At 35.8% G+C, this 15197-nt stretch overlaps 2 protein-coding genes across 2 annotated transcripts; one reads left to right on the top strand and one right to left on the bottom strand.

Moving 5' to 3' along the window:
* Positions 1-152: 152 nt before the first annotated feature.
* LOC109244721 (33 kDa ribonucleoprotein, chloroplastic-like) lies at positions 153-542 on the bottom strand. Its single transcript, XM_019411858.1, has one exon. The coding sequence runs from the start codon at positions 540-542 to the stop codon at positions 153-155; it is 390 nt and encodes a 129-aa protein (XP_019267403.1).
* A 2238-nt stretch (positions 543-2780) lies between these two features.
* Positions 2781-4782, top strand: LOC109244720. Its single transcript, XM_019411857.1, has 3 exons — positions 2781-3388; positions 3536-4086; positions 4277-4782. Exons 1-3 carry the CDS (start codon positions 2781-2783, stop codon positions 4780-4782), a joined length of 1665 nt encoding a protein of 554 aa, XP_019267402.1.
* Positions 4783-15197: the final 10415 nt, after the last annotated feature.

Here is a 15197-nt window from a genome sequence, read left to right as displayed (position 1 = left end):
TGCCTACTTTTTAACTTTATAGAGAAAATTTCACTTTATACCCATTAATTTCAAACTATTTACCCTTTAATGCCCATGCCCAAACTATTTACTACTCCTACCCATGGCCCCCAAACTATTTACCCGCACTTCTTCTTCCTCATTTTACCCACTTACAATCTACCACCTTCAACTGATTCTAACTCAACACCTTCTTCTTTTTCTTCAATTTCCTCTTCTTCTTTGGCTGACAATGCAACTTCTTCTTCGTCATCATCTTGGAAAACCTCAACTCCATCAGACACAGAAGCACAAGTGCTCAAAATGATTGAAGAGCGATAAAGAGAGGAAATGGGGAAATGGGCTTTGAGTTTTGTTGAGTTTATCTTGAAGTTGAAGTGAGTATTATAAGTACTTAAGGAAAGATGATCTACTGAGAATTTAGGCTTTTGAGTGAAGAGATACAGTGAAGAAGTAGAAGAAGTAGATACTGTAGCAGCAACAGATAAGCAAGAACCTGACATTTTTTGTACCCAAGAACCAGTTCGAGGTGATACTTCCATGGTCCTACCATTGTTGGGCTTGAAGCTCAATTTTATTTTTGAAGATTTCTTGTTTGATTCAAAGTGGGTGCTGTTAAATATTGCTTATAGTACCTTCTGAAATTTCATACTGAAATTTGATAGCGTTCGGAGTTGATTTGAGGTGATTGAGATCGAAATTTTCAGTTGAAAATCGAAGAAGAACACAGCTACAATATACCGCTACGGTATACAATATGCTGTAGGAGTATATAGCTATACTGCAACACTATACTATTATAGTTTACAAAACAGTATACCGCTACAGTATACTAATATACTATAGGAGTATATAGTTATACTGCAACAATATACTATTATAGTATACAATATATTGTTATGGTATACTGTAATAATATGCAAGATACTGTAACAATATGATGCAATAGTATACAATATACTATAATAGTATACTTATTACCCGTAAATTCACTTGTCTTTTCCCTTTTAATTTGTTTTAAGCTTTTACCCAAGCGTGAGGGGCAAACTGAAAATGCAAAAAAAAAAAAAATATATAGTATGCTATATGATGTAATGGTATACTCTTACAATTAGGTCCTTATAGAATTTTAATTTTTTTGACAACTGATATTATTTCAGTTTAATAATTGAATTAAATTTTTTTAACTCTTTGCGTACAAATGTATACCCTGTTGGTATAGCTATATACTATACCGGTATCATATGTTAGTTAATATTTTTTTGGTTGTATTAACTACATTTAATTGGTACACAATTTGATTTTTCTTTAGTAATAATATAAAAAAAAGAATAATAAAAAATAGTGAAAACAGTAAACGAAATTAGATTATAAAGAGAAAAATAATATAAAAAAACAGAAGTTAAATAAAATTAGAAAAGGAAAAAAGAAAAAAAAATAAGAAGAAAACGAGAAAAAAAAACGAGAAAAGAAAAAAAAAAGAAAAAAGAAAAGAAAAGAAGCATAGAAATAAAAAAGAATTGGAGAATAAAGAAAAAATTCCCCACAAAATCTACTATGGATAGGAAATGTAATTAGTTTATGGGTAGGAAAACAAATGGGTAGACAAGGGTAAATAGTTGGGAAATTACCAGCTATGTCCATTTATAAGTTGCTCATTACAAAAATTGGCCAATTGATAAAATATTATTAATATTAGCCAAATTAGCCAATTAGCTATTTGTAGCAAAAAAATATCAAATTTTTGCTTTGTTTTGAGTGGGTGTTATTAGAATAGATTGGACACAACTTAAGGAGCTTGAATCTCAGTTTTGGGATGATTTGGTGAAGTTTTGAGGTGGTTTGAACTGAAAATCCGAAGTAAAAGCTGAACATGAAAAAAAATGATATGTATATCACATTGTGTATCATTTGTGTATCACATATGTATCATATTTGTATCAATTTTGTATCACATATATATCCATGTATACCTGTGTGTGTGACACATGCGTGATACATGTTTGATACATGTGTCGTAGAAGACTTTTTTGAACTCGATTTAATTACGAATTTTGATACAAAACCAGTCCAAATCACTTCCAATCTTCCTCAAATTTTGTATATTGACTTATCTATATATTTTCAATGAATTTCAACTATACCCATTGAAAAAGTTCCTTTTTGTTTAGATTTTTGGAATATTGTATAGATTTTTGTATTTCATCACCTTATTTGCTACCCCGTCCATGAAATTTCCTTTCCGTCTTGTATCTAATGTTGCTAATCACGCTTAAAAATGTGGAATGTGATTTTTGCATGTGATTCTTTGAGAGAAAGAACCCTATTATTTGGTTTTTCAATTTTTGTTGGCTAGTTTTGGTAAGTCTATGACTAATGCCTAGAGGTTGGTAAGTTGGATTTATTAGGGACATTTGTGTAAGTTTCCCTAAATAGTTTTGTTTTTGTGGGTAACTGTGTCAAACCCAACCCATATTTCAATTTACAATTGAGTAGCCCAAAAATAACAGGCCCATATCCAAAAAAAGGGGCGTTATTTCCGTTTTTTGGGATTCAGAAGCGGGATTTTGTATCTTTCAGCGGAATTTTCTCTCATTCTTTCCGTTCTTCTTCACCAAATCTACAAAAATGCAATCTTGCAGTCAATGCAACTCCAAAAACCCTAGAAATTGTTCTTCATCTCGAATTAACAGCGAATCAAACACGAAAAGTGAATTTGTTTTGCTGCAATCAACGCAATTTTCATTTTTGCTGCAATTTTGATTTCAACTTTTTGTTCGATGGAGCCTTTTCCAGTTTACGTTCTTCATAGTGGTGAATGGGAAGAAAATAAGTTTACCAATTTCGTCAGCGATTGTGTAATAATCGAGTCGACATTCAGCTACAACAATTTAGTTGCAACTATTTCGGAACCAATTAGAATCGATTGTGAGTTAAACATATTGGAGATTAATTTTGTCCCAAAGGATGGTTTGCCATCGATCCTGATTTACAACGATACGGGTGTTAAGGTGTATATCGAATTAAAGAAGAAAAACTTTAATTTAACTGAATACCCGTTGTATGTGACGGTGAAAGAGATTTATGATAATCGTTTGGTTGGTACAAGTTCTAGTTGTTTGGTTGGTACAAGTTCCAGTTGTTTGGTTGCTACAAGTTCCAATTGTATAGATGTATCCACAATTGATAGCACTGAGATTATGCCTGATATCGAATTTACTGAAAACACGAAATTTAGTGAAAATACGGGTATAATAGATGATATGTTGAACGAATTTGTTGAGGAGGATCAAGTTTATAAGGATAAAGAGACAGTTGTCAGTGTGATGAAGAACTTGGCTGTACGCGAGAGGTTCCAATTCAAGCTGAAGAGATCAAGCGCAACAAGGTATGCAATAGTTGTATATTCTGTTATATATATGTATAAATATGTATAAAGTAGTATATATTTGTATATAGGTATTAAAATTAGTATATATCTAGTTATGTTTTTGTATACAAGTGTATTTAGAAGTTGAATGATCTTTAATCCTAGGTATCACCTTATGTGTGTGGATGACAATTGTGCTTGGAGTTTCAAATCTTCTGCCGTTTACAAGGCAAACATATTCAAGGTGAGAAGTTACAATAATAATCACACATGGGGCTATGGTGAAAGATACTTAACACAACGTCAAGCTACTTCGGGTGTATTTGGTAGTATAGTCAAGGACAAGTATGTTAATCCAAAAAAAGTTTACACCGCAAATGATATAATAGAGGACATACAAAAGAAATACGGGGTTGAAGTGAGCTACATGAAAGCATGGAGAGCTAAAGAGATAGCAATGGCAATGATAAGAGGGAATTCGAACGATTCATATAAGGAGTTGCCGGGGTATTTGTATATGTTGGAGCATACAAATCCAAGAACGGTTACAAAGTTGCACAAATCAGAAGATGGATGCTTTCTTTATGCATATGTTTCGCTATATGCATCTATCAAGGGTTGGGAGCATTGCAGACCGATAATGGTTGTTGACGGAAGTTTCCTTAAAGCAGCATATAAGGGTACCATACTGACTGCTTGCACACAGGATGGAACTGGTGAGTTGACTGCATCTACCTTGTTTCTGCAGTTTGTATAATGTTGTAGTTTCATGTATAAAAGTGTATAGGATTTCACAACTGTTGTTTTTATAAAATTTGCAGTTTGTATAAAGTTGTATAATCATGTATAACTGTGTATAAGATTTGTATAATTGTCTGAATCCTAATATCTATTTTGTATAAACAGGAAAAATCCTTCCACTTGTATATGCAATTGTAGATTCAGAGAATAACAAATCTTGGGAGTGGTTCTTCGTCCATATAAAGGGTACTTTTGGTGTTAGGGAAGGGATGTGCATAGTTTCAAATAGAAACGAAAGCATCTTCAATGCCACAAAAGCTGTGTACCCAGAAGTACCACATTGTATTTGCATATTTTACTTGTGGCAGAATGTCAAGCGCACATTCAAGAAACATCACAAACAATTGAAGGATATCTTCTTTGCTTTGGCTAGAGCTTACACGATAGAGAAGTTTGACTACCATATGACAGAGATGTGCAAAATTGATCCGAGGGTGCAGCCTTACTTGTTCGAAATTGGCTACAAAAGGTGGTCTAGGGCATACTCCAAAGTGAAAAGGTCGATGGTAATGACTTCCAATATTGCAGAGTCAACTAATGCAGCAAACAAAGATGCTAGAGAGTTACCAGTAATGCGATTGCTAGAGTACATCACAAATTTGCTACAATAGTGGAACAACAAAAATAGAAAAAGTGCAATGGAGACATCTACAGAGCATGGCGAAAAGTACGACAAACTCCTTCGGGAAAATCTGATTGCATCGGAGCAAATGACGGTAACACGAATCAAATATAATGATGCTTGGCACTGCTGACTTGCATTTTACTGCTTGTATAAGGATGTATAACTCTGTATAATAATTTATAATGTGCTTTAACTTTTTTTTTAAAAAAAAAAAACTTTTGCAGGTGAGGCCTACTACAGAGCAGTTATATACTGTGCTTGAAGGGGTAAGGTGAAACATAGTGTGCCTTGAAGAGGGAACATGCAGTTGCGGCAAATTTCAAATGGATGAACTTCCATGTCTGCATGCTTGGGCAGTTTTGAAGAACCAGCAGCTGAAACCTGGCCAGTATTGCTCTTTTTACTACAAGATGGATAACCTCCTTAGAACTTATGAATTTCTAGTGAATCCAATGCTAGATGAGAGTTTATGGGTAATCCCAACAGAGGTGCTGGAAGATGTGGTCCTACCACCTAAAGGGAGAAGGAATGCAGGAAGGCCAAAAAATGAAAGACTCAAACCTGCTTCAGAGAAAGAGTCTAAGAGGGTGTTTTCTTGTATAGTGTGTGGACAAAGTGGTCACAATAGAAAAACATGTAGGAATCGACCAAAATAAATAGTTGGAAACGTAACACTTCCTATTACATATGTTGTCATATTGAGTAGTTAAGTTTCACAAACAGAGTTACAAATGTTGAGTAGTTAAGTTTCACAAGCAATTGAGTTGCAAATGTCAATAAAAAATTATAATTTACACTATATATTCGAATTATGTTAAATATGTTTCATTATACATGTTCTGATTATCCAATACTAGTGTGTTGCTGTTTTTAATGGTGCTAAATATATTAATAGATTGTACAAATGCAAAACAGAACTGTAAACAATCAATGGTATTATATGTATACAGATGTATAAATGAGAGTATAAGTTTGTATAAAATTGTATAACTATGTATATTATTGTATACATATGTGCAACATTAACAAAACTGCAACCATAATGAAAATACATACTTTGTTAAAGGACAAAAGCAACTGAAATATTCATTAAAATGTAATTCATTCACAGCCACAATGTGTAATGACTACCACAAATTACACAAAAATAAAAACATCTATAATATCCTTTAAGGTTATCTCACAAGTAGCATAATAGTACTTAGACAAAATTAGGCAACAACTCCTGATATATAGGAAAACTACATTAAAATGGAAAAAACAGAACTACTTTCTCGGTCGTCCCCTCTTCCTCTTCCTGAAAAGTCTCCCTGTGATTTCATCACCACTAATTGCACCGGACTGTTGTTTTTTCCTTCCATAATCCCACAACAGAGATCCCCACCTGGTGCGAAGTGTCTCAATGTCAAAATTATCTTTTCAAATTTTCTTGCCAAGGATGAAATACTCAGCAAAGCCAGCAACAAAAACACCACAATCACTGTAATTAAAAAAAATCAGATTCTCTATACGTTACTGTAAATAGGTATACTAATAGTAAAATAGTAAAACAATTGAGATTAACCTACCATTTGATCTATTGTGGCACATTATTAACCAGATTAATCTGCAAAGCATCAGAATGGGATTTATCGGTATATGCACCATTGTTCCAATCAATGCCCTTCTTCTCGACATAAAAATCAGAACTCTTCAAGAAGTAAGGTATCAAAATTGCATAAGGTAATGCAGCATCCAAATCAAGTCTATCATTAATAGCTCCACGGTTAGAGCATTAGCTGTGGATGCACCTATCTATGAACGTAAACAACCCCAAAACCCAATGGCCCAATTTTGCTCTTCCGCGCTTCACATAGATAGGGAATAAGACGTGGTCAACAGTGTGCCACAGTACATTTGCATCACAATAATATCCTCTAATGTACTCTTCTATCTCATGCCCTTCAGGAATCACTGAAGGATCTTGATTCACTTTGAAATCTTTATACAGGGAGTTGATTTTGTGACCAAAGGCAAAGTCGGTTGTAGTAAACCGCATGGCAACATTCGGCCCATATTTTCCCCTCTTCCTCAAATAATAAAAGAGGACATCCAAGTGCTGAGACAAGAAATAAAACAAAACAACCATCACTACTAGATTTTTTAAATATACAAATTTATACGCTATTATACAGAGTTATACATATTTATACAAGGTTATACAATCTTATACAATCTTATACTGTGATTATACAAAGTTATGCATACACTATGGGGGTCTCAAACAATGAAGATACGCAACAAATAAAAAAAGGCATTAGAACATAAAGTTATTAAATACCGTGTCAATCAAAGGTCGACCACAATACGCAAGTGAGTGGAACTAATCCTTCGTGGTCACATGACACGAGCCAAAAGTAAAAGCTTCCGCAAGCTTATTTACTTCATCGGTATAAATATTTTTGGCACTTCAAATCACAAAAATAAAAAGTAATCAGAACTACCTTCATTGACAAGTATAAAATCAGAACATGAAAGCTTAAAGAAAGTTAAGATACCTTCGCCTCGTATCCATCCCATTATCAACAAACGCGCAAAACTCTCTGGCCAATGGTGACAAGGGATCAAAATCATCAATTTCGATCGTGAAAGGATGCTTGATATCAAAAATGAGCTTGTGCGACGATCCTGATGCCCCCGAATCAAAAACTCGCAAATATGGAGATTTGGCATATTTTCCTGGTATTTTCTGTCGAACCGAGTGTTCAGGAGAAATGCAATCCTCTTCTACGTCTATGATGGATGGTTTGTGAAGCACAACTTGGGACATCTGTAGCGCAGCTAAATCTTCATCGCCAATGTCATCCCAAAATGTATCACCCTTGACATCACCTGCTGCCCTTAGACAGAGAAAACCAATAATAAAAAACTTTCAAAATGAAGAAAAGAAAAATCAGACAAAAAAAGATAAAATGCAAAATGAATACCACAATCAACACCATCAGTACCTCCCTCATTTGTTTTGACACCTAAATCTGTTTTGTCAGCTAGCGTGTTATCTTGATTCACTTGATCGACAAAGTCAGGAACAACATCATATTGATAGCCATCAAATTCGCCGAGACCAGATGTATTGTCATCAGACACGCACTGACGAATCTAATAAAAAATAATAAAATGAGAAAGCATAACTGTTGAGTGATGATTCAGAGAAGGCATAACTGTTGAGTGATTTGGTTTTATCAGTAAATTACCTTAGAATCAGGAACCTCCTCCCTCGTTTTCTTGGTTTCCTTCATATTCAGAAAATTGAACACTTTTTCAAACGAAGAAACTACATAACTATTGAGTGTCGTAACTGTATCAGTCAACTACAACAAAAAACAACAAAAACAACAAAAGTAAATCAACAACCATGTTTATAACCAAAAAATCATGTATATACAAAAAGTACCGATAAACTACAGAAAGCTAAAGCTCTTGTACCTTTCCAACAGCACTCCCCAACTTCTCAACTTCAGCATTCAACAGAGCAATGCGCGCCGAAGGATCATAACTCGGGTTAGGCTGTCGCTCCGTATTCTGAGGATAAGGTCGTTTAGACTGTTGCTCCGTATCCTGAGGATATGGTCGTTTAGACTGTTGCTCCATATTCTGAGGACAAGCTGGAGATGCAGAGACGAATTATCAGTGTGAAAGGCAGGCACCTCCCCTGATGCAACATCATCGGCATTAACTTCAAAAAGCGTGGCGATGTTTAGAGTTGACATCTCTTCACGAGTAGGGGAAATGTTCCTATAGTTCAACTACAATAAGAAAAACTGGATTACAATAGTAGAAAAAGGAAATTGTGACATATTCATAAGTATACATACTTACGGAAAAACTAAAATCATATATGAAGAAGTATTATAGTACAAAATGTTTACCTTGTCGATACTAGACATGATCACCCCGCCAGTCAAATCCGCATATGTTGGAGTTTCAGTGACTTTCCAATTAAGAATGCGTGGCACATTTGTGCCAACGCGAACAGCTATATGCTTGTCAACCATAGAGCAACACTAAAAAAATCATATTTGTAACACAAGTGGCAAACCTCCGAGCCTATACATTGTCAAATAATCACACTGTCTGTCCCTCATTGTCTTCAAAATATCTTCAAATGACTTTTTTCCCCAAGCATACATCTGATATTGACCACTTTCAATGATATCAAAATCATCTTTGTTGATACCATGATTATTGGCATCTGAGAATATGAAATGATGGACAAACACCATCAAGGCCATCTTGAACGCATCTTCGTCCGACTTCCTGTCCTTTTTCTTGAAGCGATCAAGAAGCTACCCCCTCGTTATAACCTTTTTTCCATCTCTGAGAAAATACTCTTTTAGCAACCTATTGACATCAGGCTTGTCATAGAAAGTGGCGTCTTCTTCTACACACTTCAAACCAGTGATAACAGCAAACTCTCCAATGCCAAAACGCAGCAAACAACCATTAATTTTAACCCACAACTCCATTTCCCGTCCTGGGACGACTTCCCCCAATAGTTACAATGAATAAGTTGGTTTTGAATTTTAAATTGAGGGAGATCCAAGAAATACCCAAAACAACTAGCACGGAACATTTGAAGCTGCGTGTCAGTCAAACATTGCTTCAAAATGGTCACAATATCAGTCTCGGTATGGGAACTAATCCTATTGTGGAAATGAAGCACTGGTTGTATATAGAAGTCTCCAACCTTGCATATGGAAAAATAACAAGAAAGAAATCAGGAACAAAAACTATACTAAAATATTGTATAAACATGTATAAATCAGTGTAGCAGTACTTGTATAAAGATGTATAAACAGCTGTATAACTTTGTATGAAATTGTATAAGCATGTATAAAATTAATAGCAACACAGGGAATACCTTCAGTTTAGCTTTACTCTCATTCAATTTGCAGCGAATAACAAACCTTTGTTCTTTGGATATGCAATCAAGACCACTCTCACCATCGTCCTTGATCTTTCTCTTTTTCGGTTTAACACTGGGGCCTACATCATCTTCATTAACCAAATCAACTTTCAGCTTTTCTTTTGATTTTTCATGTCTCCCACATTTCTTACTCCTTATTCTAACAATGTTAACCGGAGTAGGAGTATTACTCGTTTGTGAACGAGTCATTCGACTGCTCTCTTATTGCAACTTTTTTGTAGGAGCAGGAGACTCAAAATCATCATCATCGGGAGCCTGGACATGCGCATTCGCTTCAGAATCAGGGGTTGAGGGCAAGTCCCTCAATGATTTAACTGGAGTAGGAGTATTCTTCGTTTGCGAACGAGTCATTCGACTACTCTCTTGTTGCGAATTTTTTGGAGGAGCAGGAGACTCAAAATCGTCATCATTTGGGGCCTGGACATGCACATTAGCTTCAAAATCAGGGCTAGAGGGAAAGTCCCTCAAATCTTTTCGCAAAATCGNGACATCTGTAGCGCAGCTAAATCTTCATCGCCAATGTCATCCCAAAATGTATCACCCTTGACATCACCTGCTGCCCCTTAGACAGAGAAAACCAATAATAAAAAACTTTCAAAATTAAGAAAAGAAAAATCAGACAAAAAAAGATAAAATGCAGAACGAATACCATGATCAACACCATCAGTAACTCCCTTGTATGCTTTGACACCTAAATCTGTTTGGTCAGCTAGCGTGTTATCTTGATTCACTTGATCGACAAAGTCAGGAACAACATCATATTGATAGCCATCAAATTCGCCGAGACCAGATGTATTGTCATCAGACACGCACTGACGAATCTAATAAAAAACAATAGAAAGAGAAGGCATAACTGTTGAGTAATGATTTAGAGAAGGCATAACTGTTGAGTGATTTGGTTTTATCAGTAAAACATTATCTTAGAATCAGGAACCTCCTCCCTCGTTTGCTTGGCTTCCTTTATATTCAGAAAACTGAACACTTTTTCAAAGGAAGAAACTACATAACTGTTGAGTGTCGTAACTGTAGCAGTCAACTACAACAAAGAACAACAAAAACAACAAAAGTAAATCAAAACCATGTTTATAACCAAAAACTCATGTATATACAAAAAGTACCGATAAACTACAGAAAAACTAAAGCTCCAGTACCTTTCCAACAGCACTCCTCAACTTCTCAACTTCAGCATTCAACAGATCAATATGCGCCAAAGGATCATAACTCGGGTTAGGCCGTCGCTCCGTATTCTGAGGATAAGGTCGTTTAGACTGTTGATCCGTATTCTGAGGATAAGGTCGTTTAGACTGTTGCTCCATATTCTGAGGACAAGGTGGAGATGCAGAGACAGAATTATCAGTGTGAAAGGCAGGCACCTCCCCTGATGCAACATCATCGACATTAACTTCAAAAAGCGTGGCGATGTTCAGAGTTGACATCTCTTCAAGAGTAGGGGAAATGTTCCTATAGTTCAACTACAATAAGAAAAACTAGATTACAATAGTAGAAAAGGAAATTGTGACATATTCATAAGTATACATACTTACAGAAAAACTGAAATCATATATGAAGAAGTATTATGGTAAAAAATATTTACCTTGTCGATACTAGACATGATCACCCCGCCAGTCTTATCCGCATATGTTGGAGTTTCAGTGACTTTCCAATTAAGAATGTGTGGCACATTTGTGCCAACACGAACAGCTAGATGCTTGTCAACCATAGAGCAACACTCAAAAAACCATATTTGTAACGCAAGTGGCAAACATCCGAGCCTATACATTGTCAAATAGTCACACTGTCTGTCCCTCATTGTCTTTAAAATATCTTCAAATGACTTTTTTCCCCAAGCATACGTCTGATATTGACCACTTTCAATGATATCAAAATCATCTTTGTTGATACCATGATTATTGGCATCTGAGAATATGAAATGATGGACAAACACCATCAAGGCCATCTTGAACGCATCTTCGTCCGATTTCCAGTCCTTTTTCTTGAAACGATCAAGAAGCTGCCCCCTCGTTATAGCCTTTTTTCCATCTCCTGGAAAATACTCTTTTAGCAACCTATTGACATCTGGTTTGTCATAGAAAGTGGATTCATCTTCTACACACTTCAAACCAGTGATAACAGCAAATTCTCTAATGCCAAAACGCAGCAAACAACCATTAATTTTAACCCACAACTCCCTTTCCCGCCCTGGGACGACTTCCCTCAATACTATACAATGAATAAGTTGATTTTGAATTTTAAATTGAGGCAAGTCCAAGAAGTACCCAAAACAACTAGCACGGAACATTTGAAGCTGCGTGTTAGTCAAACATTGCTTCAAAATGCTGACAATATTAGTCTCGGTATGGGAATTAATCCTGTTGTGGAAATGATCAACTGATTCTATATAGAAGTCTCCAACCTTGCATATGGAAAAATAACGAGAAAGAAATCAGGAACAAAAACTATACTAAAATATTGTATAAACATGTATAAATCAGTGTAGCAGTACTTGTATAAAGATGTATAAACAGCTGTATATCTTTGTATGAAATAGTATAAGCATGTATAAAATTAATAGCAACACAGGGAATACCTTCAGCTTAGCTTTTCTCTCATTCAATTTGCGGCGAGTAGCAATCCTTTGTTCTTTGGATATGCAATCAAGACCACTCTCACCATCGTCCTTGATCTTGCTCTTTTTATGCTTAACGACCTCGATCTTTCTCTTTTTTTTTAACACTGGGGCCTACATCATCTTCATTAACCAAATCAACTTTCAGCTTTTCTTTGGATTTTTCATGTCTCCCACATTTCTTACTCCTTATTCTAACAATGTTAACCGGAGTAGGAGTATTACTCGTTTGCGAACGAGTCATTCGACTATTCTCTTGTTGCGACTTTTTTGTAGGAGCAGGAGACTCAAAATCATCATCATCGGGGGCCTGGACATGCGCATTCGCTTCAGAATCAGGGGTTGAGGGAAACTGGAGTAGGAGTATTCTTCGTCTGCGAACGAGTCATTCGACTGCTCTCTTGTTAAGACTTTTTTGGAAGAGCAGGAGACTCAAAATCATCATCATCGGGGGCCTGGACATGCACATTTGCTTCAGAATCAGGGCTTGAGGGCAAGTGATAACTAGGGATTTTGACACATTTTATACTCCTTCTTGCTTATGCTTTGATTAGAAATTCATACAAAATAGTCCCAAAAGGCTCACAAGTCGTGCTTGATTGCAGGTTTAATCATCAAAGTGACGAGATGTCAAAGATCAGCTCAAACGGAGTGAAACTTGCACAAGTGCCAAGGACAAGGCAAGCTCAGGCTAAACAGGCCTAGTGCGGCCGCAGTCCATTCTGCGCGGTCCGCACTAACCCCGCAGGGGCATTTTTGTCCAGATTTTTCAGCTCAATATAAATAGATTCTTTTTCCATTTTAGGGTATCAGACATTGTATTACATCAGCTGCGCTCGTGGGTCGACTTTTCTTAGCCATTTTGGGCATTTTTACTTACTTTGCATCATTAAATCTTTATATTTAGCTTAGCAATTACTTAATATATGTTTATCTTCTTCTATTTCTTGCTTTTCTTCTTCAATTATGAGTAGCTAGACCCATAAGCTAGGGTTGTGGCTCAACCCCAAACAACCCTAGTGTGGGTAATTGATGGGTCTTGTATTTTAGGGCTAATTTGACTATGGGTGTTTGTTATTTGGGCCAATTTCATGGTTAGTTTCTGAATTAGTGGTTGCAAACACTAGTTTGTGTTGAGTTGACTTGAGCTCTTCTTGAGAAAGAGAGCCTAAGTCTCCGAAATTATTCCAATAATGAATTGGGGCGTACTCAAGAGATTGATAGCCCCAATAAAAGGGTTAAACCTCGAGAGAGTAATACCCGAATTGAACCCTAGTTGCTCGTGCAAATTTGCATACCCAATTGGTCTTGAGAAAGCCAATTCGGGAAAAATCACTCGAACCATCGAGAGGTGTAGAGTGGGTAAAATCGTGCAACGGTTATAACATAGTCCCCAAACGTGTCAAGCATGCCTTAGATTCAAGTACCTGTCAATTGACCACCTAGACGGTAGTCACTATCCTAGTGCCCTTTAAACCATTAGATACAACTTGCAATATTTAGCTCTTAGCTTAATTTACAATTTGTAGTTTGTTAAAAGTAGAATTATAAAGAAAATCCCAAAAATGTTGAGAAGTGTAATTAAGAACACATACGCATTCCTAAACTAGATAGATACTCGACTCCAATTCTAGCTCTCTGTGGATATCGATCCCGACCCAAAATCGGGTAAAAGCTATTGCGACTCTCTCTTGCTACTTTTAGTAGTGCGGAGTTGGCAGCGATCAGCAAGTCCCTCAATGTTTTCGCACAATCAAGCTTAACACCTTTTCCAGCAACCTTCATACAACTTTTAGAAGCAGGTATTTTTGAACGTATTTTCAACAATAAAATAAACAAAGCTTTAACAAAAGTGAAGACAAGTGAAGGAAAACACAAAAATCAAACCAAAAACAAAGGCCATGAACACAAAGCAGAGGCCAATTTTCCCAATGTAACAAAACTCACAAATTAAATTCTACCCTAAAACTCGAACTAATAAAGCATGCAAACTGAAACATCAAGTTTAGGCCCAGAACGAAGATAGAAGGAACACAAAATCGAACGGAAAACACAACAACATTGTAAAAAAAATATTCAAAATCAGAAAAGCAAAAAAAATTAAAAATAAAACAAAATTTAAAATCAAAACTGTAGTAAAAGCATAAAATTAAACGAAAATTACCTGAAAATAAGAGTGAAAGCTCGAAAAATTACTTGAGACCCAACAATGGAGGAAGGTTGCCTTCGTACTTCTCTGAGAAAAGCGTGATTAGAAGAGAGAGAAAAAAAATTAAAAGCGAAAACCGTTAGTGATATTTGTGGGCTACTGGGTGAAAATAAAATTTCAAAATATATACAACCTGGGCTAAACCAGGTTTGGGCTTCAAATGTGGGCTATTTTCAGATGGGCTATATGGCCCAAGTGATATATGATGTAATTTTGTCTTTCTTCTCTTGATTCTCGCCTAAAATCAGCAACATCTTCTTTTTACTCCAAATTATCTACATAATCCCCACAAACCTCTTTTTTTATTTTTATTTTTTACTATCCCAATACTTCTATGACCCTCCTATAAATTCATAACAAATAGTATTAGAAATGAGTTACAAAAGAAAAAGGAGGAGAATCGAATTCCCATAAACTCTCCCGTTAACTTTTTTGGGTTTTCTTTAGTACAAGAACAAAAACAAGGTCCCTGCAATTGTAAATACACTCTTCTTCACCGCTCTATCAAACTCATATCCAACTTTTAAAGAGGCAAGGCTTACCTGTCTAACTGATAGTGTAATTTTTTTTACAAGAATGAAGATTTTCAAAATTGAAATA

Source organism: Nicotiana attenuata, unplaced genomic scaffold, assembly GCF_001879085.1.
Source record: "Nicotiana attenuata strain UT unplaced genomic scaffold, NIATTr2, whole genome shotgun sequence".
NCBI lineage: Eukaryota > Viridiplantae > Streptophyta > Magnoliopsida > Solanales > Solanaceae > Nicotiana > Nicotiana attenuata.
This window is presented reverse-complemented; position numbering and strand designations above follow the sequence as displayed.